This window comes from Molothrus ater, chromosome 1 (genome assembly GCF_012460135.2).
Source record: "Molothrus ater isolate BHLD 08-10-18 breed brown headed cowbird chromosome 1, BPBGC_Mater_1.1, whole genome shotgun sequence".
Lineage (NCBI taxonomy): Eukaryota > Metazoa > Chordata > Aves > Passeriformes > Icteridae > Molothrus > Molothrus ater.
The window spans coordinates 63,172,959-63,200,181 of NC_050478.2; the positions used below are offsets into that span (position 1 = coordinate 63,172,959).

Sequence of the window (27,223 nt, forward strand, 5' to 3'; positions counted from 1 at the left end):
TAATATTATACTGAGGGGAATGGCCCATTAGTGATGTCTTGAGTTTTATAGTAAATTATTTCATTATTTCTTCTTCAGTGGCAGAAGATTAGAAAAATTAAAAAAACCAAGCCTTTAGAAATCACATTTTTCATACTCATTGAGCACTAGGGCATGACATGTGTTTTTTGATCTACTTCAGTTACTGTAAAAAAATGCTGACATAGTCCTGACATTTGAACCAGTGGCTATAATGTTGTACTATAGCACTGGTAAAGGTTTCCAGATAGCCAAAAAATAAAAAGCATTTCCCTCCAGTGTTTACATAAGCCTACAGCAGAGGGAAGTTCTCTATGGAGTCCTATCTTTGCTAAGATAAGCATGACACAGTATAATGTGACTGTGCTGGTTCATGCAAATTTTCCAACCCCATCTCTTCTTGCTGCTTCTACTGGACTCCTATTCCAAACCCTAAATTCTCTGATGGTCAGGAATACCTTTATAATTTCCACCCTAAGTGTACTTGTGGCAAGTCTATGCCTGTCACCTTAAACAATTCTTTCCTTTTTCTTGTGTTTGCTACTAACATAGCACCAGTGAGAGCATTCCCAGAGTCTGCTTGGCTTCAGTTTTCATTTGTTAGGGTAAGTGAATCATATTCCTGAACAGCCTGGTAGCTCTTCCTCAGAACACTTACAGTTTGAATTGGTCTTTCTTGAACAGCAGTGAACAGAATTCTTTTTTGTCTTCCCATCATGAGGTAACTTCTTAACAGCATTATCTTTGTGTCTCCTTCAAGTTAGATTATGTGGAACCTGTGGTCAATATCTATTAGATCCACAGTGTTTCTTTTTCCTAGAAAGTCTGTTATACAGTTATTACCAAAGAAAGCTGCCACATTAGTCTGGCACAATCTACTCTTGATAAAGCTATTCTTTTTGTGCAGTTTTCCTTTTACATTTCCAAGTATTCTTTCCTTTGTATTATTTGAACAGCTCCCTGAATGAGTGGAGGTAGCAAGCCACAGTAAATGAAATTGGATGTACTAGGGAAAGAGCTCAAACAAAATCATAATTGTCATACAGATCAAATGTGGCTTCATAAGTCTGTCCAGCTGACTAACATTTATCACATACCAAAAAGAATCAAATAAAGATTCTGGCAACAGCCTGTATCAATCCACAGTATCAGTGCAAGGAACTAAGTCTCTGTAACACACAGCTGTACTTAGCCATATTCATCAATCTCCATCACAAGTGCCAGTTACATATTTCATGAGCACTTCCATCGATCTGAACTCTGTGTTAGCAGAGACCACAAATAAAAAAAAGCAACCCACGTACAGGTCTCTGGGGACAAGGTTTAAATAGAGCGAATCTATTATGCTGGCTAGCTAGGGACTCATTACTGAATTCACCATCCTTTGTCTTTGGAAATGCTAGAATCCATTCTGTGACAAAAGCCCTTCAGCCCTTGGGATCCCAGCAAAAGAGCAGAGTGTCTCTTTGTTATTCAATGGCCCTATTTCATCCCCATTGCCAGAAAAGATTATGCCAAGGGTCATTGTTACTCGTCTTCAGGCAGGCTGGGATCTCTTCTGAGGGCAGAAGTTCAAAGTGCTTGCAGACCTGGTAAGAAGTGCTATGAAAAGCAGTCAGGAACTACCTTCCTGCTCCCAAAAGCTGGATTTCCCTGTATAATTATCCCAGTAGGAGCTGGAATTTGAGGGACTCATCTGAGTGTGGGACTGAGCGAGGCATAAAGGGTGGCACTGGCCAGCTCTCCCGGCCCTATGCGGAGTGGAAAGCAAGGCGGTCCCTTCCCTGGCAGTGCAGGTATCTTTCCCAGCAACAGAATTGCTGCACTCTGTGTGTGATGATTTGATGCTGACATAATGCTTCCATGTAACCTCTGAACATGGGAACTTCAGCACAGGCCTGTTAAACCATCCTTGCCTACACGGCTGCTGTCCAAAATTGCCCTCGTAACTTAGCAACTAACTTGCTCCTGCTATTGGTCCTAGGCCTTCTTTAATGTTACCATTTCTTGAGCTTTTCCCTTTCATTATCTGTATATATTTCAAGTATTTCCCCCCCCCCCCCCCCCCCCCGAGACAGTGCTTCAAGAAGCAATTCGCTCTCCTTGGTTTTGGCCTTTTATAGGCTATCTCTAATCTCTCTACAGAAATCTTACCAGCATGGCTACAGCTCATTGTCTTAGATCTATCACCACATCACTTAGCCCAGCTGTTCTGTCAGTAAGGGTAATTAGCAAGGAACAATCAGCATTTGGTCATTAGCAATTAGAACCCAAACACAGTATACTAGAGCAACATAGGTAAAAGATCTAAAAACCAGCCAACCCCCATCACATGCTTACATTATGATTTTCACACCAAGTCTAATGTAGCTTATATGAAACTTCACTTATTTCCAATAATGTGCTTCATCCCAGGACAGCAGAAGAGTACACAAAATAACACTCCACTTTAATAGAATTGGAGAGTGGTTGGGTTGGAAGGGACTTTAAAGATTGTTTGTTGCCAACACCCCTGCCCTGGACAGGGACACCTTTCACTAGACCAGGCTGCTCAGAGCCCCATCCAACCCTGAGCACTTCCAGGGATGGGGCAACCACATCTTCTCTGGACAACCTGTTCCAGTACCTCACCACCTTCACAGTGAAGAAATTTCTGGGTAAACACACTGCTACTAGCAGTTACAGGAACAGACAGCCACGTTTGCTGCAAGGGCAGTTGTTGAACAGCTGCCTGTCTCCATTGCTGGGTTTTGTCCAAGAGCAAAGAGGAGCTGCATGCCTCAACCTTCATTTGTGGACCAAAGAGACTGGCTTTGCTTATGTTTTCTTTCACCGTTGCTACTGTCTTATCTATTTGGTATCTTAGATATTTATACAGTACACAGACTTGTAGCACCTTGCAATTCCCCCTCCCCCACCCCCCCATATTTGTATCTCTTTCTATGCCATCCAGTGGCTTTTATTCAGAGATATTTGAGTACCTTAGGGTCTTGTGGTTTTGCTGCGTGTGGTGATGTACTGAAAGTGTACAAAAATATTTAAATTGCTACTTGAAATACAATTTGTACAAAAACTTAAACAAGCATCAATCAGAAGACTGATATGAAACCTCCATATAAATAAGCCTTTAACTTCAGTCAACAAGTAAAGGCTTGCAAGGGAGCCTTTGGTCATATTTTAATGCATTGAACACTGTTTTATTAAGAAATACATTAAAGCCCTCATTAAGAACACACTAAAAAACAACCCCTGCCTCCTCCAAATCTCTCTATAACCTGGCAGGGACAAGAAAGCTTGAAAACAATATTGAAACTACAAATGGCATACAAAAAAAAAATCCCTAATAATTTATTAAATGACATATTGAAAATTTGAAGATAGGAACTGCAAAGGAAAATGAGCTAAGAGTACTCAAGTACAGAGCTATGGGGTTTTTTTTTTAATTTTTTCCTGCTAGGTAACAGCAGAAAAAGAAAATACCTTTCAAAAACCTGACTTTTAAGTAAATGGAGATGATGTTTCTATGGAACATTTATTTACCTTTCACAGTGAGCATATTTTTGCTTTGTTAGCAGATGACTACCACTGTTTATCAGACATTCCCAACCCTCCAGTTAGCTGCACCTTATGAATCACCAAATTTATAACTTGTCAGGTGTGGTTTGATACCTCAGGGCAAACTGGGACCCTGTTGCAAACAAGACATGTTAACTACTTAAGCAGCTCAGCAGACAATATGTTGTTAAATGTGCTGAAGTCTTGAATGTATTTTTACTGTAGTAAAAAGAGAGAGTAATCTCAACATAGCTTTTTTCAAGAGCTGTAGTTTGGGCATGCCCAAACCAGATTATTAAAAATGAAACAATTCACATACAGGAGCATGCTGCAGTGCAGAGACTGGAAGGTGGCTAGAAGGATTAAAGAAAAAAATCAACTCAGTTTATTTTTAAACACGGTTCCTTTTAGAGGGAATGAAAATACTAACATTTCTGCTGTAATTTTCCTATGGACCTTTGGAAGTGTGAGCCATATTATGCACTTTCCCCCCCCGCAATTTCCATATAGCTTGAGCTCCTTCTTAAAAAACTTCTCAGATCCCAGTCCTTCTGAGTGGTGGTGCAATGTAACACATGAGACAAAGTAACTAACTACATCAAAAAACCAACTGAACAAAAATGTAAAATCGATGTGCAAGATCCATGGTAGGTGTGCTCAGTCTCTTCTGAGCACCAGCAGAGGTCTTTTTTTTAATAGGCACCGGCCTGTCACTTTATTTGGTTTCAAATGCTCAGTGAAGAGCTTGGTTAGGTGGTTAGGTCCTTGGCTTAGCTGGAGTCAAGGAACACAAGGGAACTCTGCATGTAAATCATGAGGCAATGGAATGGACTTCTGTTAAAGCCGTGATATAAAAGATTTTTAAAATCTCCTGCCACTATCTGGGTCTGGTTGTGGTAAGTAGCCTTTAAAAGTGGCCTTTGTATTTATTCATTCTTGCATTCATTTCTTTAAATACAAGTGGCCTTTGTATTTATTCATTTCTTGCATTGCTGTGAGAATTTGTGAGTGTATAAAACATAGTATACCTTTGCCACAAGAAAACAGATCCTGGGTAAAGAGAGGAGAATGACTTGGAGTGACCCATTATTCTGGACAAAATCAGAATTAACAATGGAGAAAGACCAAAGCATGCTGGAGATTGAAGTGCAAGCAGTATAAATGCTGAGTTTTCCCTTCAAGCTGAGAAACCTGCCGTGCTTCCATTCCTGACCCCCCCCCCCCCCAAGACAACTATTACTCTCTGTGTTGGTTCTGATGTAAACCCTGGAGCCCTGTATACAAGCTGCATTTGACCAGATTCAGTTGCTTGCTATAAATATGCCACTGTTATATTCATGTACCACACAGCTCTTTTTAAAGTTCTCACAGAACATGTGCCACTTCCCTGCAGGGAAAGAAAAAACAAACCACAACCAAAACAACACACCACCCTTCTTTTTTCCCCTTACTACATTTTTACTCATCCAACAAGAAGAGATTGTTCATGAGTAGTATTAGTCATGACTCGAATCAAGCTGATATAACTTCAGAATACACCAGGGAACCGAATGAACTTCCAAGAGTTTGACAGGGGGGATGTGGGGTATTTGAAATGTTACACCACATTGACATGCCTCACTATTTGGGTAAACATTGGCTCAAGGTTGATATTTATTTGCTGCAATATTTTTTTACTCATTTCCAGTACTTTTGTTTTCGATACCAGCTAGGCACCCTCCCAAGAAAACCAGAATCTTCCTCCTTGGAAGGGGCAGACTTCAAAGGAACACTGTGCAAACACTGGGTGTTTTCCTCTATGATCTCTATGATCCTCTCACACTGCATGTTTGAGGATCAGGGGTGACTCCTCTGACATAGAACATAAGCCTGAAATAAAGAAGCAACACCACAGCTTTAAAATGTTTAGCAATAGGGTAAAAAATATGTTTTAAGCCAAAGGAAGCTTTCCTAACAAAGACACAGCAGGCCATCTATCTCCAAGGGAGTATGCATTTGTTTTTGCTCAAAGTGACCCCCAAAACTCCAGGCACATATTTGATTGTAAATGAACTGTCTATTTAGAGACTAAAGGAACTGTATTGCTTATACAGAAATCTTTATTCTAAAATTAAAAAAAAAAAACCCAACACCCAACAACAAAAACCTCAACAACAAACAACCCTTTAAATTCAAGATCTATATAAATAAAGGAAAAACAATTTAAAACATTCATACTTGTAACTAATAAATAATTTTCAAATATATTAAAACATTAAAAAATTATTTTACTGTTTACTTATTTCTTAAAGAGACTTCAAAAAGAAGTTTTGTAAAACAATAAATTGTCTTACAGAGTTCTGATAATTTTTAGAAATCATAATAAAAGTAGTTTACTTGATTCCTGGAAACTCAATGCGGAGATGCAAAACTAAGTCTTGCTCACATCTTGCAGTAGTTCAAGAGAACTAGTTATGTGAATTTACCTAACTTTGCAGATTTAAAAAACCCCAAAATCCCAAACCACATGAAAAACCTCACCAGTTTTCCTGTGCAAGGTCTGCAGATGGTAGCAAGAGTAAGAAGAGAAAAGTCCACTAAAGCAGTATGACTCAAAACATCTTGAAGTACTGTTAATAGCTGCTTGGAGACAGGATTTCACCATTTTTGGAAAGGTCATTTAAGTGAACATTCACAACTAGGAGAAGTGTTATTCTAGTAAACCAAAACATTTGTGGTTGGTAAAATTGAAGCAGATTTCATATCTACATTAAAAATATGTTTCCATTTGTCAACTTGTGGTTTTAAGTACAACTCTACAACATTCTGGGAAATGAATGATGCAAGAAACATTTCTAATAGAGAAGGGGCTAGACTGCATGGGATTTAATAGTAAAAAAATACTTGAAGTAAACAATTTGTCTAATACATACCAGTGAAAGGGAGACCACTCCCTTGTGGACTTTTACTGAAAACAGGAAGGAAACAAAATGGACAAACTCAGGATACTCCCAGTAACATATCACAAGTAAATACAGTTTTGTAAGAACTCTGGATCTCAATTTGTTCTGCAAAACACAAAGAAGCTTTGGTGCAACTCGGGCTTTCCATCAAATGAAATGATTCTCAATTTCCTTCTCCAGAAAAAAATTCTTAAAGAACATCCTGTCTTTGCTATGTAAATGGGGAAATTCACAAGAAAAACTCACAACTAGTGTTTGTACAGACAGACCCTTACTCTTACATGCTCACAATAGAAATGGACTTTTCTTGAAAGCAAATTAGGGCCAGAGCTCAGCTTCAGCTTGACTTAAAGAGAGAACCGGAGAGATCTAACATTTCTGGATTTTTTTAAAATTATTTTTTATTTCTTTTTATGCCAGGCAGGAAATGAACAGATAGATGAGATTAAGTCAGTTGGTCAGAGCACAGTGCTAATAATGCCAAGGTTGAGGGTTTGATCCCCATCCAGGCCATTCACCTATGAGCTGGACTTGATGATCCTTGTGGGTCCCTTCCAACTGCAAATATTCTGCGATTTCTGAATCACTGGGGAGCTATTGCAGGTTTTCACAGCTGAAGTGGTTCTCTGGTAAAACAATCTCATTTATTTTTCACTTGCATCTTTTGACAGAGCTCTGAAAATTAAAAATCAAAGCAGAAAAATTTCTGTACATTTAGAATTGCTTATGATTCCAATTAGACACAACATACAGCATGATACAGTCTTACAGAAACAAATTTGGAAAATTGCCAACTTAGAGCTTTTATTTATGACTTCAGTGATCATTTGACTCTCAACATTCAAGAGCTGTGCATTTGCAGCCCAGAAAGCCAATTGTATCCTGGCTCTATCAAAAACAGCATGGCCAGCAGGGCAAAGGAGGTGATTCTGCCACTCTGCTCTGGTGAGACCAAGGCTGGAGTGCTGCATCCGCCTCTGGGGTCCCAAAATAAGATGGACATAGGCCTACTCAAGCAAACCCAGAAGCCAGGAAGATGCTCAGAGGGCTGGAGCACCTCTCCTATGAAAGGATGAGAGATGGGGCTGTTCAGCCCGGAGAAGGCTCTGGAGAGACCTTGCAGCACCTTCTAGTGCCTGAAGAGGGGCTACATGAAAGCTGGAGAGGGACTTTGTACAAAGGCATGTAGTGACAGGACAAGGGGTGATGGCTTTAAACTCAAAGAGCAGCAGTTTAGATGAGGTATTAGTAAAATGTTCTTTACTGTGAGCATGGTGGTGCACTGGCACAGGCTGCCCAGAGAAGCTGTGGATGCCCCATCCCTGGCCATTTCCAAGGCCAGGTTGGATGGGGCTTTGAGCAACCTGATCCATGAAAGGTGTCCCTGTCAACAGAAGGGGAGGTGGAACAAGATGATGTTTAAGATCCCTTCCAACACAAACCATTCTGTGATTCTGTAACAGATTCTTGCCTGTACCAAAATGCTTGTTCCTTGAGTTTAAATCTCTTTGTAAGATTTGTATTTGGAAATATATGGAGGGATTTTTCTAAATTTTTGGAAAGCCAATAAATACATGTGGTATATATGATGACACAGTGGTAAGAAGAGTAAATGAGAGAAGATTTTGTGTGCTGCACAAAGACTGGGAATAAAAAGCTTTTACACACCCTTGAAGACTTTATGGATTAGGAGACAATAATTATGTTCTATTTATAGTGTATTTTTCCTGAATGACACATTGACTTTATTCCTTGCTTAAACACCAAGAAGTGCTGGTTTGCTGACAGTTTGGTAATTCCAAGATGCTGGTGCTCTATAATCTTTCACTTCCTCCTTCCACCTGACCGAAATAGAAATTTATTTGCACAGTATCTGTTTTTAGCAGAATAGACCCTATGTTTAAAATTAGTCTTAAACACTTATTTTAGCAACTATTTGTCAGATGCACAAGCCTGCAGGCCAACATGTACTGATTCCATGGACGTATATAGAACCATCTGCCTTGGGAAGATAAGACCAACAGCAAAGTCATTCTAAAAACTGAATTATTGCTTCTCTAATTTGAGAAGGTGTCAAATCCTGTAACTTAGTATATAAAAATAAATTTTTAAACAAAAAAGTGACGTTCTCAAGTATAAATTCATTAATTTAGAGGGGCTGTTAAGTTAGTCTACAATAATAATTTTCCTTATGTTATTTCTCTTCAGCGTCTTGGAGGAGCTGTTGACTTTGCAAATTCTTATCTTAAAAGACTTCATATGAGCAGTGACTTACCTTCAGCCAAAGAGGAAATTTTCAAATAAAGTTGCTTTTATAATGAAAACACATCATATTCTATGAAATATTCAAAATTCTTTATTTCAGGCCAGTACAGTATTGTTACAGGCATCCATCTCTTCCTCTGAACTTGCACATGATCAAAGTTGGCACTTCCAACCACAAAAATGTTAAATGGTTATTACAATACAGGCACAAAGTAGCCAAAAAGCTTTACTTTCATTAAGCAAAGCCATTATTGTGCTCTAACAGCATTTATCACCAGTGCATAAAAGCTCCCCTCCTCCCCTAAGCAGAAAGGGAAATTTCCCTTAAGTGAAGGAACACAGATGGCAGCTCGGCTACTAAAACAATCATTTCATCAGTGGAAGAATGACAGATACCTGGATACACTGGACATCTTTCTTCACTGCTTTCAGTGGCACTTCCTGATTCATGTGGGTTTAACATCTTTACAGGTATCCACTGCTGCTTCAATTATTGTCATTACTATCAGAGTTCCAAATTTGAAGAATCAACATGATTTTTTTAAGAAATGAAACAGTAAACCCCCCAGAAGACTGTTGGTACTGCAGTTCTCTTGCCTAAGAGCCTGCTTCATAACCACCATTTAAAATCTCTTTCCTTTCTAGAAGCATCAATTCCTTTTCATCAAGAAGGCAGCACCTGAGACACTTTGTATCACCTAAGGACAAATTAACACAACCAGTGTAGGTTACTGCATTTTCAACTTCCAGTTACAGCGGTAAGGTAAGCAATTAGCATATGGAATGAGTATCAGACACTTACATCTACCAAAGGCAAGTTAGTCACAAAAACCTCTAGAAATACCTTACAAACAAAACCAGCAGCAAACACTGCTATCTTTACACAGGACTCGTTCATGAACACAACCGACTGGGCAGCCATCTGGAAAAAAAGCTGATAGCTATGTTACAAAAATAGCCAAACAAATATTTGATCATAGTAACTGTAAGAACAAGTGTTAGAGGGAGGGAATTGAGCATGATTCAGTTAGCACAAACTCCACTTATACAAGAGTGCCTCCAAGCCACAGAACACGTAGCTTCAGTTTTACACTAATAATAAATACTTCAGTCCAACACATGCAACTGAGTCTGGCCAACCTGCCCAAGCAGGCAATGGAACATAATTCCATTGATTTTCTCTGCAGCATGCAGGCCCACTCCATTGTCAGGAATGCCAGTCTTTGCCTACACGAAGGCAGCAGCAGATGCCCTGCAGCTCAGAATGGAGGGAAACAGCAGAAGCGCTTCTGTCAGAGGTGAGGTTCAATGTTGGCATGGTATGTGCACAGTTTGTTTTTAGGCACGTCTTTGGTTACATTCTCAACACAGTCTGCTTTATAAAATAATAAATAAAACAGTCAAGATTTGGTTAAAAATTCAGGTAAAGATAAAAAACTTCCTTTTTTCAGAATCTCAGGCAAAGAAGTCCCTTTAAATTTGTGTTTTGTTATATCCATAAACGATAAAATCCCAGTGCTACAGTAAGGCATGTAAATACTGAACCTGAAAGAAAATAAAGATGGAAGGAAAATGGCATTAATATTGACATTAAATAACATTAAATCAATACCTCTCAAAACATCTCTTGAGAAAGCAATGTACACATCTTACTACAATACTAAAAGTTCAGTGACTTCCCCACCAAAAGTTCACTTCTCTCCATGTGAGAGATTAAGTTTTTCCTTTACAACAAACCATTTCAAGGTAGGAAGAGTATAAAAAATGACAAATAAGAAGGAGAGAAAAAAAAAGAATGCTGGAAAACTATCAAAAGGCTGAAAGAAACCCTTACTTGCTTACCATTCCAAAAAGATCAATATAACAAGTAACAGATGTAAAACAAGGTAATAAATAATAGGATTAATAAAACACAGTCAAGTATTTAGCAAACAAATGAATGAAAGCCATTTTAAACAAGGCTTATTAGTTTTAATTTTTTTTAATTTCTACTGCAATGAAATAAAAATTTTATTTCAAGACATAAACACAAAATATTTTTGCCTTTGTTTGCAATGGGAGTCCTTCAAACACAATACAAATTATTTTAGATTATTTTTTCTTCCATGTAGAGTTCAACTTGTTTTTGAGTAGGAATGCTAGGGAAAAGAATTTCCTCTCATTTTAATAAAGCACCTTTTATTTTCCATTTTATTGGCTCTCTCTAAATGATATGTCTGAAATACTAGTACTATTGGGCTTATGTCACTGTACTTTTGACAAAGCCCACCATGAAAAAATAATCAGAAAATCTAAATCAGAATAATTTTCTACAGCAAACCTCATTTAATAGTACTGCACGCTCAGTAGTAAAATGTCAAAATGTTTAAATTACCTAGGGCAATAATGTCAGCACACATATATAGTATTTTCTCTAAGCACTTGTGTAAATATGGAAGTTTAAAGAATATGTGGCCTTGAATAGTCAGAAAAACTGAAATGTTCCTTTTTGCACAGAGATCTCCATCAGATGGATGAAGAAATCCTAGAAAATGCATACAGCAGACTGCTTACATAAATTAATTCAAGCATAGAACTTTTTGGTCCTTGTTAACAGGCAGTCTTTCAGATTTCTCACACATATTATTATTAACAGTACAAAGAAGGACAAAAACCTGAAAAAATTCCATGCAAAATACATTTGTGAATCACAGGAAACTTCTTCTGGGTTAAGTACAGAAATAAGGCTGCTAATCTTGCCTAAGAGTATTTCAAGTTTTTTTTTTTTTTTTTTTTTTTAATAAGAGCCTTTATAAATACAGTCAATTGAGAGTTTGCCAAACATTTAACAATGTTTGGCAGTGTCACCACCAGAGATAACTGCCAGACTCCTTACCTGCTAAGTATTTAATATTATCAAGCTTGTGCGTTTCGAGCATTGTTTTCAGATCTGCAACTTCTGTGTCTATTTTTCTGTCTGTTTGGGTCAGAGCTCGGTCTTGTTGTGCATGCTAGAAAGCAAAGCAACAAAGTGATGCAATTTTAACACTTCCTAGTTTATTTAGAAATTTAACCCATCTCTTCAAGTTGTATTTTTGCTTCCTCTTTAAATACATGTTAATTTGCATTCTTACAGAAGTTACAAAATATTCTGAGTTGGAAGAGATTCACAAGGATCCTAAGTCCAACTCTGCAGTGAATGGCCTGTACTGGGATGAAGTCCACAACCTTGGCATTATTAGCATCATGTTCTAACCAGCTGAGCTAACACAGACCTTATTCAAAGACAACAAGTTCCTTCTTAGCTGATTGTATCCAAGGAACTGAATAATTTGGTGAACCCAGGAAATTTATGTGATTACGTGTTCCTTAAAAAGTAATCTAGAAACTGGCAGAACTGGATGCATTCTTATCTCAATCTAACCGCATAAACATTAACTTCAATCTGTCATTCAGCCCACTGACTAAAGTCACTGCTCAATTTTTACAGCTACTGAGAAGCTTAAGAGCCTCTCATGACTAAGTCATACTGGAGCAGAGATTTATGGATCATTAGAAAAACTGAGAATTGGTCTTGTGTCACAAAAACACATCTTTGTCTTGCAATGAGTTTTACCACAACATCAGCTACAAATTCAGAATTTGATTATGACAGAAGACAAGATTTCCGCTAAAAAAATATGGGATAGAATTATTAGTCAGAAGAGACTGAAAAATCCAACTCATAAACTAAGAACAACAGCTGCTGATAGTTTCAAATCAGCACTAGTGAAACATTGTGAATCAGTTAATGATTTACTGCTAGATGACTTCCGAGGGATAATTCAGGAAACAAAGAGAAGTAGTGGTGCTTGGTAAAAAACTCCTCTAAAACAAAGGCAAATCAGTCTAGCAATGAGTTTCTCCCTAAACACGGGCGAAAGAATTAATTTCACATTGTGAGTGGAATTTCATCTACAAAAAATACTACATGCATGAGGTTTCAAAACAAAGCAACTACTGAACGGCTCATATATACGTGCAGAGGGTCTAATAATATATATATGAAGGTCTTTTTGTTCTGTAGACACTTAAGCTAAAGTGCCTAAGGACATCACCAAATTCAAAAAGGATACAAGGTCTATAACACAAGTACAAAAAGATTTGCCATGTGATAATCAGTTCTTACCAATTCCACTATTTCTGTCCTCATTTCAAGTAGTTTTCTTTCATTAAGTGAATACTAGAAGGAGAAAAAAGAAGTTAAACATGATACTGTCCTTAAACTTTTTTTCCCCACTTAAAAGCATGCTTCTTTGCTTCCAGGTTACACAGAACATATAATCTGGACAAGATTATTGTTTTACAGCACTTGGGAGACAGCATTGTAGGGTACCTGCTGTCCTTTTGAAAGCACACTTCAAAAACGTGAAGTGCAACAAGTTCTTCAGACACTCATCTTCCACAAAATCTGTATATATTAGTAAGCAGCCAGAAGAGAGGCTGGCAGCTGTGCATTTCTGAAAAGTAAGGACCTATGACTCTAAACAGTGACTCTGGCATACAAGCACAATCAAGACTGAACCATCTGCTGCCTTCAGGAAGGGGAAAACTCTTTTAAATCACACCAAACTCAGGTATCAACGAAATGTTTAGCCAGCACCATATGCACTCACAATTTGAATTGTTCTGACCTGTCATTCCATGGTATATTTGTTAAAAACAGAAAATTTGTATCGCATGTGAAGCTTTTTGTACGTGGATCACCAGAAGCTGCGGCTTATTTTTAAGTTATGGCTATTTGGGTTCAAGGAGAAGTTAAATCCAAAATAAGGAATCATACCTTTAAAGCAGGCTACCTTTCTGACTCATGAACTTGATTTACGTTGACACCTATAATGGTTCCTGCCCCACTACTGGAGAAAATAAATTATTCACAGACAACTGATAAAGCACCAGCTTCCAGTGAAGAGTACTAAGGTCATCAGGCACCCATCTCAGAATCCTGAGTTAAACAGCAATAACCTTATCTATTGACATTCCCACGTGGAAAGTCACCTTTATTTTCCTTCACTCTGGAAGGTGATCTAATTTTAACATTAAAATCAGATTAATCTACATAAATGCTTCAGCACTGAAAAACATTCCTTAAAGATCTAGATCTCTGTTTGCACTTTTGACTTTTCTCAAGTTGAAGTTAAAAGACAGCAGGCTGCTACAAACATAGAAAATTATATCAAGACAAATAACAGCATGTCTACAATTAATGGAGTCACTAGATTCTGCAAAATGAAGACAGAGATAAAAAAAAGAAATTCAGACATTTTTCATAAATCCCCATTTTTGAAAGTGTCAAAATGGCAGAATATTTATAAAATAATCTAAAAAAAAATTATGTTTTGGTAGAAATGCAAGAATTGGACCTCACATCAAGGAACTGATCACTCTCAAAAGAACTATGAGAATTAAAATAATTTTATGGACTGAAATAGTTAATCTGTTTAAATAGATGCAGTTAGCCAAATACACATCTTTGGAATTATTTATATTCTACAAGCTTTCTAGATGTTTCTTTAAGTTTTGTTTTGTGTTTAGAACTCTCTAGGTCAGACTCAAGGATTTTACTCTTAGGTTTAAGACAGTGAAATTGGCCTTTTAGTGCAAGCCATCATCACGTCTGTAACAACATAAACATAGTGGATAAAAAAAAAGAAGAAAGGACAAGGCTAAACCTCCCACTCTGAAATTCAACAGGGAGATTTTCCCCTTAAGTCCTTGTTTTTCACAGTGCAGCAAAAATTCAATTTTGTCAGATACATCTTGAGGCTTTTAACACCAAGCTTAGAGACACTGTGATGCATGAACACATAAATATATACAAGTTTTTGTACTGTACTTCAAGTTTTAAAACATATCTGAAGACAAATTACAACATAAAGAGATGTGCACTAAGCAGTGTAGGATTCTCTGAGAAATAAAGTAGAAGAGATTATAAAATAATAAACTATAGAAAATAAAAGATAAAGTGTTTAAAATTTGAAACATTAAGGACTGCCAATATCAGTGTAGGCAAACTAAGAAATTCTCTTTAAGCACTTACTCCACATCAAACTGAAGGATAAGAACATTTTACTTATTGCTTCAAGTTAAAACAATTAACACTTCAGACATTTCTCTTCTGAAAAGTGACTTAGTAAGAATGCACTGTAACCTTCAAATATCCTTAGTTTTTTTTTTTTCTCAGAAAGCTGGATATTCAGTACTTAGTCACATTACAATTGAAGTAAATATAACAATGATGCTGTGCCTACTATAGAAAATACTGGATTACATCTTTCCCCCAACCCAGCATAAGTGCCACAACCTGCTCCCTATTCAGCTGCCTTTTTCCTCTTCTGTTCACACATTGCGATTAAATGGTGAGGGAGGAAAAAAAAAAAGAAAAGAGCAGTTTCCATAGAAACTATGAAATTATAGTTGCACAACAGATTACAAAGTTGGTCAACTTTTTTAAGAGAAAGTTGACATGCAGTTTGCCTTTCCTGGGAGGCAAAATAAAGTTGTGTTCTACACAAAAGACCAAAGTCCAGATTCCACAATCCTCCCTACATTAATACACAAGAAAACGCTGCTGCCTAATTTATCACTACTGCTGTGGTGTCATATAAGTTTTGTAAGCCCAAATTGTTGCAAAGCTTATCATATACACAATGACTACATTTCATATGATGATTTTAAAAGTATTAGCATGAAGTATTAACCTTTAAACAAGAAGTCTACCTGCTCAAATTGTACTTTATTCAAGCATCTACCATGAGCTAACAGACTGTTAGTCATTATATTGAGTGCATCTAGTCATTATATTGAACTGCATCTATTTAAACAGATATATTATATATCAACACAGCCGTTACCTAAACTAATCACTCACTATTTCTAGGGGCACACACAGAAGATGATATCTACTTGAACAGTTCTTATTGCCTACACTGAAGATAAGTATTTTAAGTTACATAAACTTGTCCTTATAACACACCTAGGAATAAGGACTGAGAAAGAAATAATAATTTAGAAAAAGTTATTAAAAGATCCTTCAATTTAGAAGATGCCATTTCATTGAGATCCTAAAAGCTACTAAAAAAAAGAATCTATGAGAATAGAACTCTAGAATGCTGTGCATAATTCAAGAACTCATTAATCTTCTAATTTTACATCTACATTACCCTAATTTAAGATTACATAAATTCAGATCTACCAGGTATTTCAAAGCTCAAAAGCAATATGAACCAGGATAACTTACAATTAAAAAAATAAAATTTACAACTAGTTCCACAATAGGTATTTTTTGACAAACTAGATACAGGGAAATGAAATATCTCCAATGATGATTCAACAAAATGTGTAAGCAATAGTAAGCATGTAAATAGATAAAGAAATATAAAACAGAAAACCCTCTAGGCAGCTAGCCAGCATATTAGATTAAATATCTAATATATTTAATTGTAATGTGTTAATCCTGATATTAAAACAAGATCAAAACAGGTAAGACATACAGACCTAAACATGGCACCTTGCATATACCAGCATAAGGACGAGAAACTTGGATTATTACCATCGTGAAGCTGAGTGATACTATAGGTTAGCAGGAAAATGCTCTTTGGGTGAGATGCTCTTACCCAAATTTGGAGATTACTCAGTGTTGAGATGTTTCTAGAAGTAACCAAAACTTACCAGTTCTTTTACTCTGCTCTTCTCCAGGTTTAGGTTTAACTTGTTATCTGCATGAACTTTGGTAATTTCATCCTAATGGGAAAAATTGATAAAGCAGGAAGCAAGATTTTCTGTTTTATCATAAGCAGAAAGAATTGGACAAATACATTTTATCTTTATTTTTATATCTCATTAATAGATCTCCAATTAAGGTATATAATTTTCAGAAGTATTAAGTATTTACAATACTTATAAATAAGTATTTATACTGAGAGCACATCCTCTATAAATGCAGAGAATATTTCATATATCCTGTAACTCTCTCTGATATCTAGAAACCCATGTCTGGCTACACCTCTAAGTTGGATTTCTTCCATGAAGCAATCTTGATGCTCAAAATAATGTTCAAAGCAGTTTCTCACCTCCCAGTGTAAAAAAGAAAATCTGTTTCCAAAGACTACATCTGTGATTTTTAGAAAAAGCTATAGATATTTGAAAAGTCAGGAAATGTTTACTGCATTTTTAAACATCAAACTTTTAAAAGTTTGATGTTAAGTTTATTAAGTTGTACACTTGCATTTGACTTTATCAATAGCTGTGAGTCCTGCTTTTCCTAGTGACAGGGGGCATTTTAATGCAACCTCCTGGCAGAAATTTCAACCAGCTGACAGTTTGTCATGTGGCAAACTGCTGATCAGATGAATATGTGGGAGAAACAAAAGATTGCTGATGTTCTGGGAGATTCTACTGCTAGAACCAAGTAAGCATTTCTCAAGTAGGCCAATGCCAACTCATTAGGTTAGCATTAACAATAATTACTCAATTTCTGTGTTCGAATTTTGAACTTTAATTGATTTATTATTAGTTGTCATTTCAACAGAATACATTACAGTTTAATAAATCAAAAAATAAAAATTTTCCTTGAAGTTTTATATTGTGTCTTTTTGTATGAGCAAACATATAACATACCCTTGTGAGAATTGAATTTACAGTTGAAAGTAAAATATAAACACATCTAGCTTTTAAGAAAAGATGACTGAGATCCTTGATGCTCTACTAGTGAATTACAATAACTCATTTACATGCAACTAAAACCATAAAATAAATTACAATTCAAAACTTAGATGCCAAATGTGTTTTAAAACAGAGTAAGCTTTCTACACAGCCTATTTTCTTGCACTGATCATTTTTTTGCTCCCAAACAAATGGGACCAAACATAATGGTCCCAAACTTGGTGGCCTTAAAAAGCCATTAAAATTCTGGACAGGTAACAGGAAAGTCTTTGAAGAAAAAAAAAACAAAAACAAAAAAAACCACACCAAACCAAACAATCAAACCCCCACAATTACTAAGTACTGTGATTTTAAATGTATGCTGCATCTTTAATGTACAGGCAGCCCTAAATGCAGAACTTCACTCAGCCTTAACCATGACATGGCAGCTACTTTCTGAATCTGAATTAAGGACATAAAAATATCTTCAGTTATATTTTGGTTTGCCTCTTGTACTAGTCACAGTTTCCTGTCCCCATAAATGTGGTATGCATGAAAGTGCCTTTGCTGCAGATCACAGTGTACAGTCAACAGCAATTTCAGTATCACACGTATCATAACAATTAAACACAGCTTAGAAAATGAAATTCTGAAAGTAGCACTTTTTATTTTTTCCAGCTAATTAGACAGGTGTTAATTTTTAATTATATTGGTACGGTATCTTACCGTGACTTGCTTCTTTATCTGTTGGAGCTCAAGTTTTATTTTCTGTGAGAGTATGAAAAAAATTTTAGACTTTATTACTGTATATAAAACCACACTATCTAGAAATCTACAGAATTTGCATCATCAGTAACAGTGACTATAATCCATAATATGAAAAGGCAGGCAAACCAAGCACTATTGCATGTCCTCAGTATGTGTACAGATGAATACCCATGCATGTTTACTCAGTACTGTGCCCTTCCAAACAACAGCACGAGGCAGAAACCAGCAGTGTCCCACTGGCAGCCATCCTAACACAGCCCAGGAGGGTGCTGCCTGCTTTTGCCATAAGGGCTCATCACTGGCTCATGGTGCACCTCGTGTCCACCAGGTCTTCCCTGCCAAGCTGCTTTCCATTTGGTCACCCGCAGCCTGTCCTGGTGCCTGAGGGTATTCCCCAGGGGCACGACTGGCACTTCCATTTGTTCAACTTCACGTGATTCCTGTCATCCCATTTTCCCAGCTTGTTGACGTCCCCTTGAATGGAAGCACAAATGCCTGGTGTATCAGCAGCTGCTCCCAGCTTTGGATCATCTGCAGACTTGTCAAAAGTGCCCTCTGCTCTGTTCCATCAACAAGGTCATTAATGAAGGTGCCAAACCATCCCAGCCCCAGTCATCTCCTTTGGTACAAGATGTTTTTCTACATCATTATTTAAAAAAAAAAAAAAGAAAAAAGCAAGTTCTAGAATAGAACTTTCCAAGACAGTAATTTTTACCTCGTTTTCTGCACGAAGTGCTGAAAATTCACTTTTTTCCAAAATAATCATGTCCTTTTTCACACCAGCAATATGGGACATAACTTGCTGAAGTGCAATTTCCTTTAAAAGAAGGAAGAAGACCCTCAGAACATATCACAACTATAATACTTTTCCTCATCTGTGCCTACAAATATGAAGGACTATTTTGGTGCCCTGAAATTTTTAATTCAGCAATTTCAGGTTGATTATCCAAGTTTCAGAAAGCAAGATAGAGTGACAGTGACAAAATAAGCAAGTTAGGCTCAAACGTTGGTAATGTCTGACAAAATTGGCAGTGCTAACACAGATCAGAATAATTCAATTATTAGCCCAGGAAACATTTGCTTCCAAGTCATCAAATGCTTAAGCTAGCAAAGGCATTAGGCAGAGCTGTCTCTGAGCCAAATGAGGAAAGCTGGCCTTCAGACCAAAATTCCTCAGCACAACCATACTCTTCTGTAATTACCTCCTTTCTTGCCTCTCCCTGCAAGGAAGTCTCTGCCTCAATGCTCAGAATCACACAGTGATGCTTTGAATTGCTCTTCTCAGTCCATTACACTGAACTGACAGAAGAAAAACAAGAATTCTCTGCAACTTTCAAGGATGGAAAAGTCTGTAGACATTGTTTTAGAACCTACACTACCCACACATGCATATAAATACTGCCTTCTCTACTAAAGATCTTCCTCTAATAAGTAGTCCCTTGCTTTTGGTTCCGGACTAAGACCCCTACAAATCTGACTCAGCGCTCTAACTTCAGTTTTGTCACAAAATGCAATTCTACCTTGCAACATTTTATTTCTAAGTAGCATCTAAAGATGCCTCTCCAGGCCACCTGACCATGAGACTTAAAATATGGGTCAGTAATCTGGACATATTACAAAAGGTCTACAGAGAGAGTACTGCATGGACACCTCTTTTCTTACTCCTCAGTGTCTCCAGATTGCTCTTGTTCTCTCTTCTCCTCAGTGGACTCAGCAAACAGAGACCAGAATCTTCCATATTCTTTCTCTTCTTCATGCCTATACATATACACACATGTAAATCTGTTTTTCCCTAAGGTTTTATCTAACCAAGGTAATACTTTGATAATAGCTCATCCACAACATTCCAAATCTTCCAATTTTTTGTTCTCTTTCTGCAGAAGACCGTGTGCAATCAAAGGCTATAGGGAAGTAAAAATTTACCATGTGGCCCAGTGTTGATGGCACACACAATTCCTGAGCTGCCGTACAAACCTACACATTGCATCTTAATGGCAGAAAGTCACTTGAGGTCAAATCTAAGTCTAATAAACATCTACCATCAGTAGCAGCATTAAATCCAACACAAAACAACTTTCATTCAAAAAAGCTAGGCACAGAAGGAGGCTGAGACTGCTTGTTGTAAAATACAACTAACCATGGGAGAAAAGGACCCTTCAACATGGCATTCCCTGAGTAACTGTGGAACAAATTCAGCACAAGAGGAGAATTGCAGGTTTGCCTACAATCTAAAAGGTAGGAAGACTGACTTGAAACCTCCCTAGGTGGAAAGTTCCACAAAATCCACTTTTGCAATATCCCAGTTTTTAATGAGACACCTTCTGCTAAGACTGTTACACTACAGAGAGAGCAGCTGCTGTTTCCTCATGTCTCCAGACAGCAGCCTGGTTATTATGAAACAAGTTGCAGCTTGTGCTCGGAAGGTGACCTGGGGCTGTGACCCCAGGCTCACAGAGCAGCCTCAGGAGGTTGTATTCTAAAACAACATAAATGTCACTGGGAGACAGAGATAAACAAACAAGTACTATAGAGGATGGTAAATAACTGAGGGGATCTGTACTTCCTTCTTACAAGGCTACAAAAGAAATGTAGAAATTCAAATCCATGCACTGAATACCTCTTATGACTGTCTAAGAGTTCTCAGTAACTTTGTGTCCTGTTACTGTAAAGTTGAAAGTAAAAAACTACTTGTGGTTTGCACACCAACCCACAGTACTAAAATATCCAGGTCCATCACAACACTTTGGTAACTACCTGATAAACTCAAGACAAAATGAACCAGTCAACAGATACAGAGGAATGTTTGCTCTTCACCTTCCAACTTTTAAAATGCAGTATATAACAGTAATAAATAGCAACACATATTTCATTAGTAGGCATACAAGGCTTTAATTTATTTTAACCCCACCACTGCCTCTGATCTAACCTGCTGTACTTTGGTGACCATGTCCTTGTAAATCATATCCAGGTTGGTGTTCATGATTTTCACTAATGCAGATACAATGACCTCCGACTGCTGAGTGGTGAACCCTAAGCGAAACAAAGAGTGACATTCAGAGAGAGATCCAAGTCTGGACAGTTTACAGAAATGCCACTTGCTCATAATCAGCACCAAATTACAACAAATGTCACTTATGAAAGATAATAAAACACAGAACTCTTGATCCAGCACTAAAAAAAGAACACAGTCAGTACCTGCAAGTTTCCCCACCCCAAAACCATGTCTGTGACATAGGATGACCGCTTCCAAGTACAGCACAATTATACTATCAGCAGGATAAAGAGGGAGCTCTCCAGAGTTATTCTGGAATGCCATCTCTCACATGTGGTTATTTCCATGAGCAAGCAAGAATTCTGACTCTGAAAAGCAGCTACTTCATTATACTATAAAATTCAATGCCACTGAAGAGGTACAAAACTCAACAACTAAAACCACAGCCAGCTGTCCTGATTTTAGGTCTACCAGCTTCTGAGTGCCTATTACAAACTTTTTGAACTGAATATACTGGAAACTATATTAAAACACTGTCCCTAAAAATACCTTCACATTTTCCACCCTCAAAATGTAGGAGTAAAAGTGTCACGAACAAGAGTTAATCATTATGAAAAGAAACACTTGCAAAAGCGTGATTATTTAAAACTCACCAGCAGTTCAGCATCAGCAAGCACAGCTGAGAGCAAGTCACTTTCAGTAGCTGAGCTGATATAAAAGTTTACTACCACTAAAAGGCTCCCTCTCCCCTTATCCCTCCTCCTGACACTCTGACCTGTGCTCACTCAACTGATCCAGCAACTCATTAAACTAGTGTTTCAGAATACCAAACAAGAAAAAGAGCTGGAGAGTTTCCTGAGAAGTTCCTGGCCCATGGAAAAAGAAGAAAACACCTGGCAGGGAAGGGGACTGGGATCTCCATTTTAGGAATGAAGAACTGTTACAAGTCACTTCAGCTGTACTGAGCTTCACCTTAGGGTACCTCTCCCACCTCTGCACTGAATTAAAAATTATCTATTCCCTTATCTATGTTTTAGCATAATACTATTTTTAGAGTATTCTATGCTCTATCCTAAAAGCTGCACTGTACAAAGTAGTCCATATTCCATCCAATTGTAACACATTGGTGCATATTCAAGGTGTACTATCCTAAATATGAAGGAATCCAATTAAAACATTTTAAATCACTGCCTTGAAGGCTCTAGGATTCTTTGCTCTCAGTTCTTAAAATTTCATTTTTTCTTAGCATTTTCAAGTACCAATAGGGCAAAAATTATTCCAAACAAAGTTATATAAGCTTACTGTTTCCTTTTTGAAGCCCAAGAAAACCCCCTATGTCCCTACCTAGTATATAGATAAGCCTCCAAAAATCCATAAAAATCAAGGTGTAACACTGCATGTCAAGGAAAAGTAAAAAACTTTGTAAACTAAAAAACCACTCAAAAAAGCCATTAAAAATAGCTACTTGTTTCAAACAAATTACCTTTTTCTTCCAAGAGGCATACCAGTGCATGAGTGTCAAAATAAAGCCTCCTATTTCCCAGTAAGGAAATGTTCTCTTTGCCTTGTAAAGATGACACAGAGATGCTTGCATCTGTGGGGGGAAAAAAAAAAAGTTATTTCTTAAGAAAGAATATTTTATCAATGTTTGCTTTCCAGGAGTTTCCTTACTACCCAGAATGTTTTTCACTTATGACAAAATAATTTGTGTTGAGACTACCACAGCCTGCTTGGAAGTGAAAAGACATCTGATCAATAAATTCTATGTGCAAGAGCTGAAAAACAGGATACTACACTACTGCTCCCCTTACAAGAGCTCTCCAGGAATACAATATTCTGGAAAAAAATCCCTCCAGTTGACAGGGTCCTGCACCTGTTCTTTTACTGGAATCACCTCAGCAGGTGGGACCTGTGAGCACTTCAAAGGTGGAGGGCTAAATCCACACACTCTGTCCCTTCTTTGTTAAAGAAGTGAACTTTCATCACTTGCCATTTAGGAGAAAAGTAATCACTCACAATTTACCATTTACTTGAAGAAAATGGTATTTTTGAAGAAAATACTTTCAACACTGAAAGCCAATCTAAGACAGTGCGTTGTTTCCACTGGGATGTGTAGTGTATAAACAACCCTGACAGAATGAACGTGAGGTGGGGCATGAGCTGATCTGCCAAGAGGCAGAATATAAAATCAATTAGGTTGGAAAAGACCTTCGCGATCATCGACTCCAACCTTTGACCAACACCAACCACGCTGTGAACCAGACCATGGCACTGAGAGCCGCGTCCTTAAACGCCCCTAGGGACGGTGACTCCACCACCTCTCTGGGCGGCCCAGTCCATACTCCAGCCGCCTTTTCTGTGAAGAAATTCTTCCTAACGTCCAACCTAAACCTCTCCTGGCACAGCTTGAGGCTATGTTCTCTTATCCTGTCGCTGGCTGTCTCGGCGAAGAGGCTGCCCTGCACTTCGCTACACCCCCGTTTCGAGCAGCTCTAGAGAGCGATCAGGTCCCCCCTGTGCCTCCTTTTCTCCAGGCTAAACAGCGCCAGCTCCCTCAGCTGCTCTGCGGACCCTTCCCCACGCCCGGTGCCCGAACTCCCTGTGCTCTCAGAACGCCCCATGCCCACGGGCTCACCCCGCTCCCCGCGCTGCCGCCGGCTCCCGCCGCTCCTTCCCCACACGGCGCTGCCACCGGGGCCCGGCTGCGCTACGGGCGGGCACCGCCAGTCGCCGAGGCAGCGGCGCGCGGGGGACACGGGCGTGCGGCCGTCACGTGAGGCGCCGTCCGAGCCGCGCGGCCGCGGCCGCAACAGCAGCAGCAGCAGCGCGCGCCCCCCGCCGCTCGCGGCCGCCTGGGCCCCGACCATAGCCGCACCACCCGGTCCCGACGGCAGAAAAGGGGACGGGAAGGAGGGAAACCGCTGCTGCCGCTGCTGTCGTCGCCACTACTGGGATGCCATCGCTGAGCACAAGCCGTCCCGGCGGCTCACTTCCGCTACAGGCGCCGTCCCGCTTCCGCCTCCGGGACGCGGCCAAACACGGCAGGTGACGCTGCCAGGGACGGTGATTGATTCTACGGCTCACGGAGCGGGCGCGCCGGGAAGAGCGGCGCGGGCGGGCCGGGTTCCGGAGGGGCGGTGCGGGTTCCGGAGGGGCGGTGCTTGCGAGGGCGGGGCGGGCTCGATGCGGTGGAGACGGACGCTCCCCCGCTCACAGAACCATGAAATCATCGGATCGGCAAGGCTGGAAGAGACCTTTGAGATCATCCAGTCTGAAGGGAATGAAGGACTTGTCTTTACAAACAAGCTGTGGACCTTCTGGTAAATAAAGCTAGATACTGAGAGATTAAAGAAGCAATGGGAAGGATTCCACTTATTGATAAATTGAATGAAAGATTTGTATTTACAAACAAACTGTAGGTCTGCTGATGAATGAAATGGAATACTGAGAGATAAAAGAAACAATGGAAAGAAGCATAAATTCCGTAAGGAATTCCACTAATTGACACAAGGAAAAGACAAAGGGGAGGTTGAAGACATTAGAAGGGGGTCCTAGGTATTAGGCATTTCTGGGAATCTGTACCTCTCAAGTATCCCAGCCAGTGGGGAAAGAAAGAGGGAAATGCAGGTGGGAAATTATGATTTAAAGGAGGCAGTGCCCTCCAAAAATTTGGGAGACCCCAGGGGAAATGCCCCATGACCTCTCCCTTTATTAGAATAAAGTAATGGGACTCCTCTGTCTCCTTTTTGGACATAAACCTCTGGTGTTTGTGGATTAATTTTCCTGACAAGTCCTACCATCAGTGCTGGATTTCTGCTGTAACCCCTAAACCACTAAACCAGACAAACAATTTCAGACAGAACTTGTCACTCTGCAATGGGACTGAGATTTTGGGGCTTGAAGTTATTAACCAAGTAAAGCCTGGGATTGGGCAACTTGGTGGGTCTGGAGCCTTAACAACTGAACAGGTGCTGTAAGCACTAGAGTGGGTCAGGCGTGCTGTTTGTTTGGTTCTGCCAAAAATACAGGTAAATATTGGGAATACTGGGAAATATGGGAAAACACGTTTTTTTCTATGTGCTGTTGTTAAGACACATTACTTAATATTTGTAGGAAATTAATAGGAGATGAAGTTGGTTCATCCCACTGCCATTTTCTCCAGGCAACACTTACTTCAGAGCAAGCTGATAGTTTTCCTGTTAAATACAAATTCACAAAAGAAAACACGTGGCACCTTTTCTTCTTCCTACTAGAATCAATGATTACAGCAAATCAGCATGAAGATGGCATCATTCAGGTGTGTCTATATAAACACAAAGATGGGTGACTTGCCAGGGCACATGGCAGCATCACAGCAGCACAGCAGCATCTCTGCAGCTGAGAGTGCATGTACACAAGGCCAGCAGGTCTTCAGCAGCACCCTCTTCGAGCTGCTGTGGTGATAAAGCAGAACAGTAGAAGCCCTTACAAAACAAACTATAAATATTACTTCTGCATGTCAGTGTCCTGGTTCAGGGCAAATTTTGGAGAGAACTCCCAAAGGGGTTCCTCTAGAAAGCAGATTCAATCAGCCCCTCCTCCAACCAGTTTGGGAAAAAACACCTCCTTGGAGAAAAATGGAAAAAACTGTTTATTAAACAATAAAACCTAAACAACATTCAACAATAAAACCTCTTGCCACTCCAAAAGAGAGACAAACTCAGCAAAGTCCCCTTGGTGGGCTGTAGCTCAGCTCACTCATTCTCTTATCAGTCCCTCTGGTTCTGGAAATGCTGTGGCCCAGGCCTCGCCCAGTGGACCACAGGTGTGAGCTGCTGGTGCTCTTCTGGGTGTTCAGTTCAGAGCAGGTTAAACAGCTCCAAATAAAAGGGAAAAAAATCCAGGGAACTTCTTTGCCTCAGCTAGCTAAAACTACCTAAAAGCCAAGGAGAGCTCTGTCCCGCTATCTATCCATCCGCAGACAACACAGTCCAGGAGCAGCAATGTGGAGGAGTGAGTGCAGTGTCTGAAAACTGCGCGCTTCTTCTCTCCCCCCTTCACTCTCTGGGACAAATCTTAAAGGTGCAAAACTTATTATTCAGCATAAACAGAACAGATGATTGGGGATACAAGCATCATATAGCCAACCCAGGACACAGAGAGATATCATTATGCTTGCAGGCTGCATGAACAGCCATGTCTTAAACCACTTGCACTGTGGATGGTCAGGGACATCAGTGGGCCGACTCACACAGCAGTGTTTGTTTTCATTGTAAGCAAAAGCAGAAATGTGCCTAATAAGTTCACTGCATGTGCTTGGCTGTTCCATGAACACTGCCTGGCAGTAGCACAGCACTGATTGCTGACATTTGTGAGTCTGCAAGCAATTGTCTTTTCATTCTATAGATGATTCAGAAACTGGTGCAGTGTATTTTCTTTGATGCTTTCTTCAATGGTCCCTTTCAAAGCCCTGCACTTGTTACAACAATTGGAAGGCAAAACTATGACTGCTGAAGTATCTTCTTTTGTATCATTTGCCAGTTTGCATTTTGCAGTTGTTTTTTGTGCCTGGACATGATGGCAGATAATGGGTGCAAGAAGTGCTGTACAGATGGAGGCTCCGACTGCAACTGGAGCCAGCCCCATCAGGGTCAGATGCACCCACACATGCTGGCTATCACACAGTGCTGCTTTTCATCTTCTCTCATGAAAGCGAAGTTACTACCATGAGCTACAGAGATCTCCTAGGGCAGATGACTTTGTGTCAGAGATCAACATTTTCATTTTTTTCCCTTTCCAGTGTCATGTGACCAGGTTGAGGGAGGTGATTCTCTCCCTCTACTCAGCTCTTGTGGAACCCCACCTGGAGGGGTCCTCAATGGATAAAGGACATTGACCTGCCCGAGTTAGTCCAGAATAAGGTCATGAACACAATCAGGGGGCTGGAGAACCTCTTCTATATAAGAACAGGCTGAAAGAATTGCGATTGTTCACCCTGAAGAAGAGGGGGCTCCAGGGAGAGCTTGTAGCACCTTCTAGTACC

The 27,223-nt window shown here is 39.2% G+C and overlaps 1 protein-coding gene across 2 annotated transcripts; it reads right to left on the minus strand.

Annotated features, from left to right (window-relative positions):
- Window positions 1-8,848: 8,848 nt before the first annotated feature.
- Window positions 8,849-24,211, minus strand: MCUR1 (mitochondrial calcium uniporter regulator 1). Of its 2 annotated transcripts, XM_036406930.1 has the most exons (9): window positions 23,837-24,207; window positions 22,685-22,795; window positions 21,136-21,239; window positions 18,925-19,026; window positions 18,168-18,209; window positions 16,470-16,541; window positions 12,928-12,981; window positions 11,656-11,770; window positions 8,849-10,325 (listed from the first exon to the last, which is right to left on the minus strand). In XM_036406930.1, exons 1-9 carry the CDS (start codon window positions 24,066-24,068, stop codon window positions 10,270-10,272), a joined length of 888 nt encoding a protein of 295 aa, XP_036262823.1. In that variant the 5' UTR covers window positions 24,069-24,207; the 3' UTR covers window positions 8,849-10,269. The 2 variants fall into 2 exon arrangements, with proteins under 2 accessions (XP_036262823.1, XP_036262824.1); XM_036406931.2 differs by lacking the exon at window positions 18,168-18,209 and having other exon boundaries at window positions 23,837-24,211.
- Window positions 24,212-27,223: the final 3,012 nt, after the last annotated feature.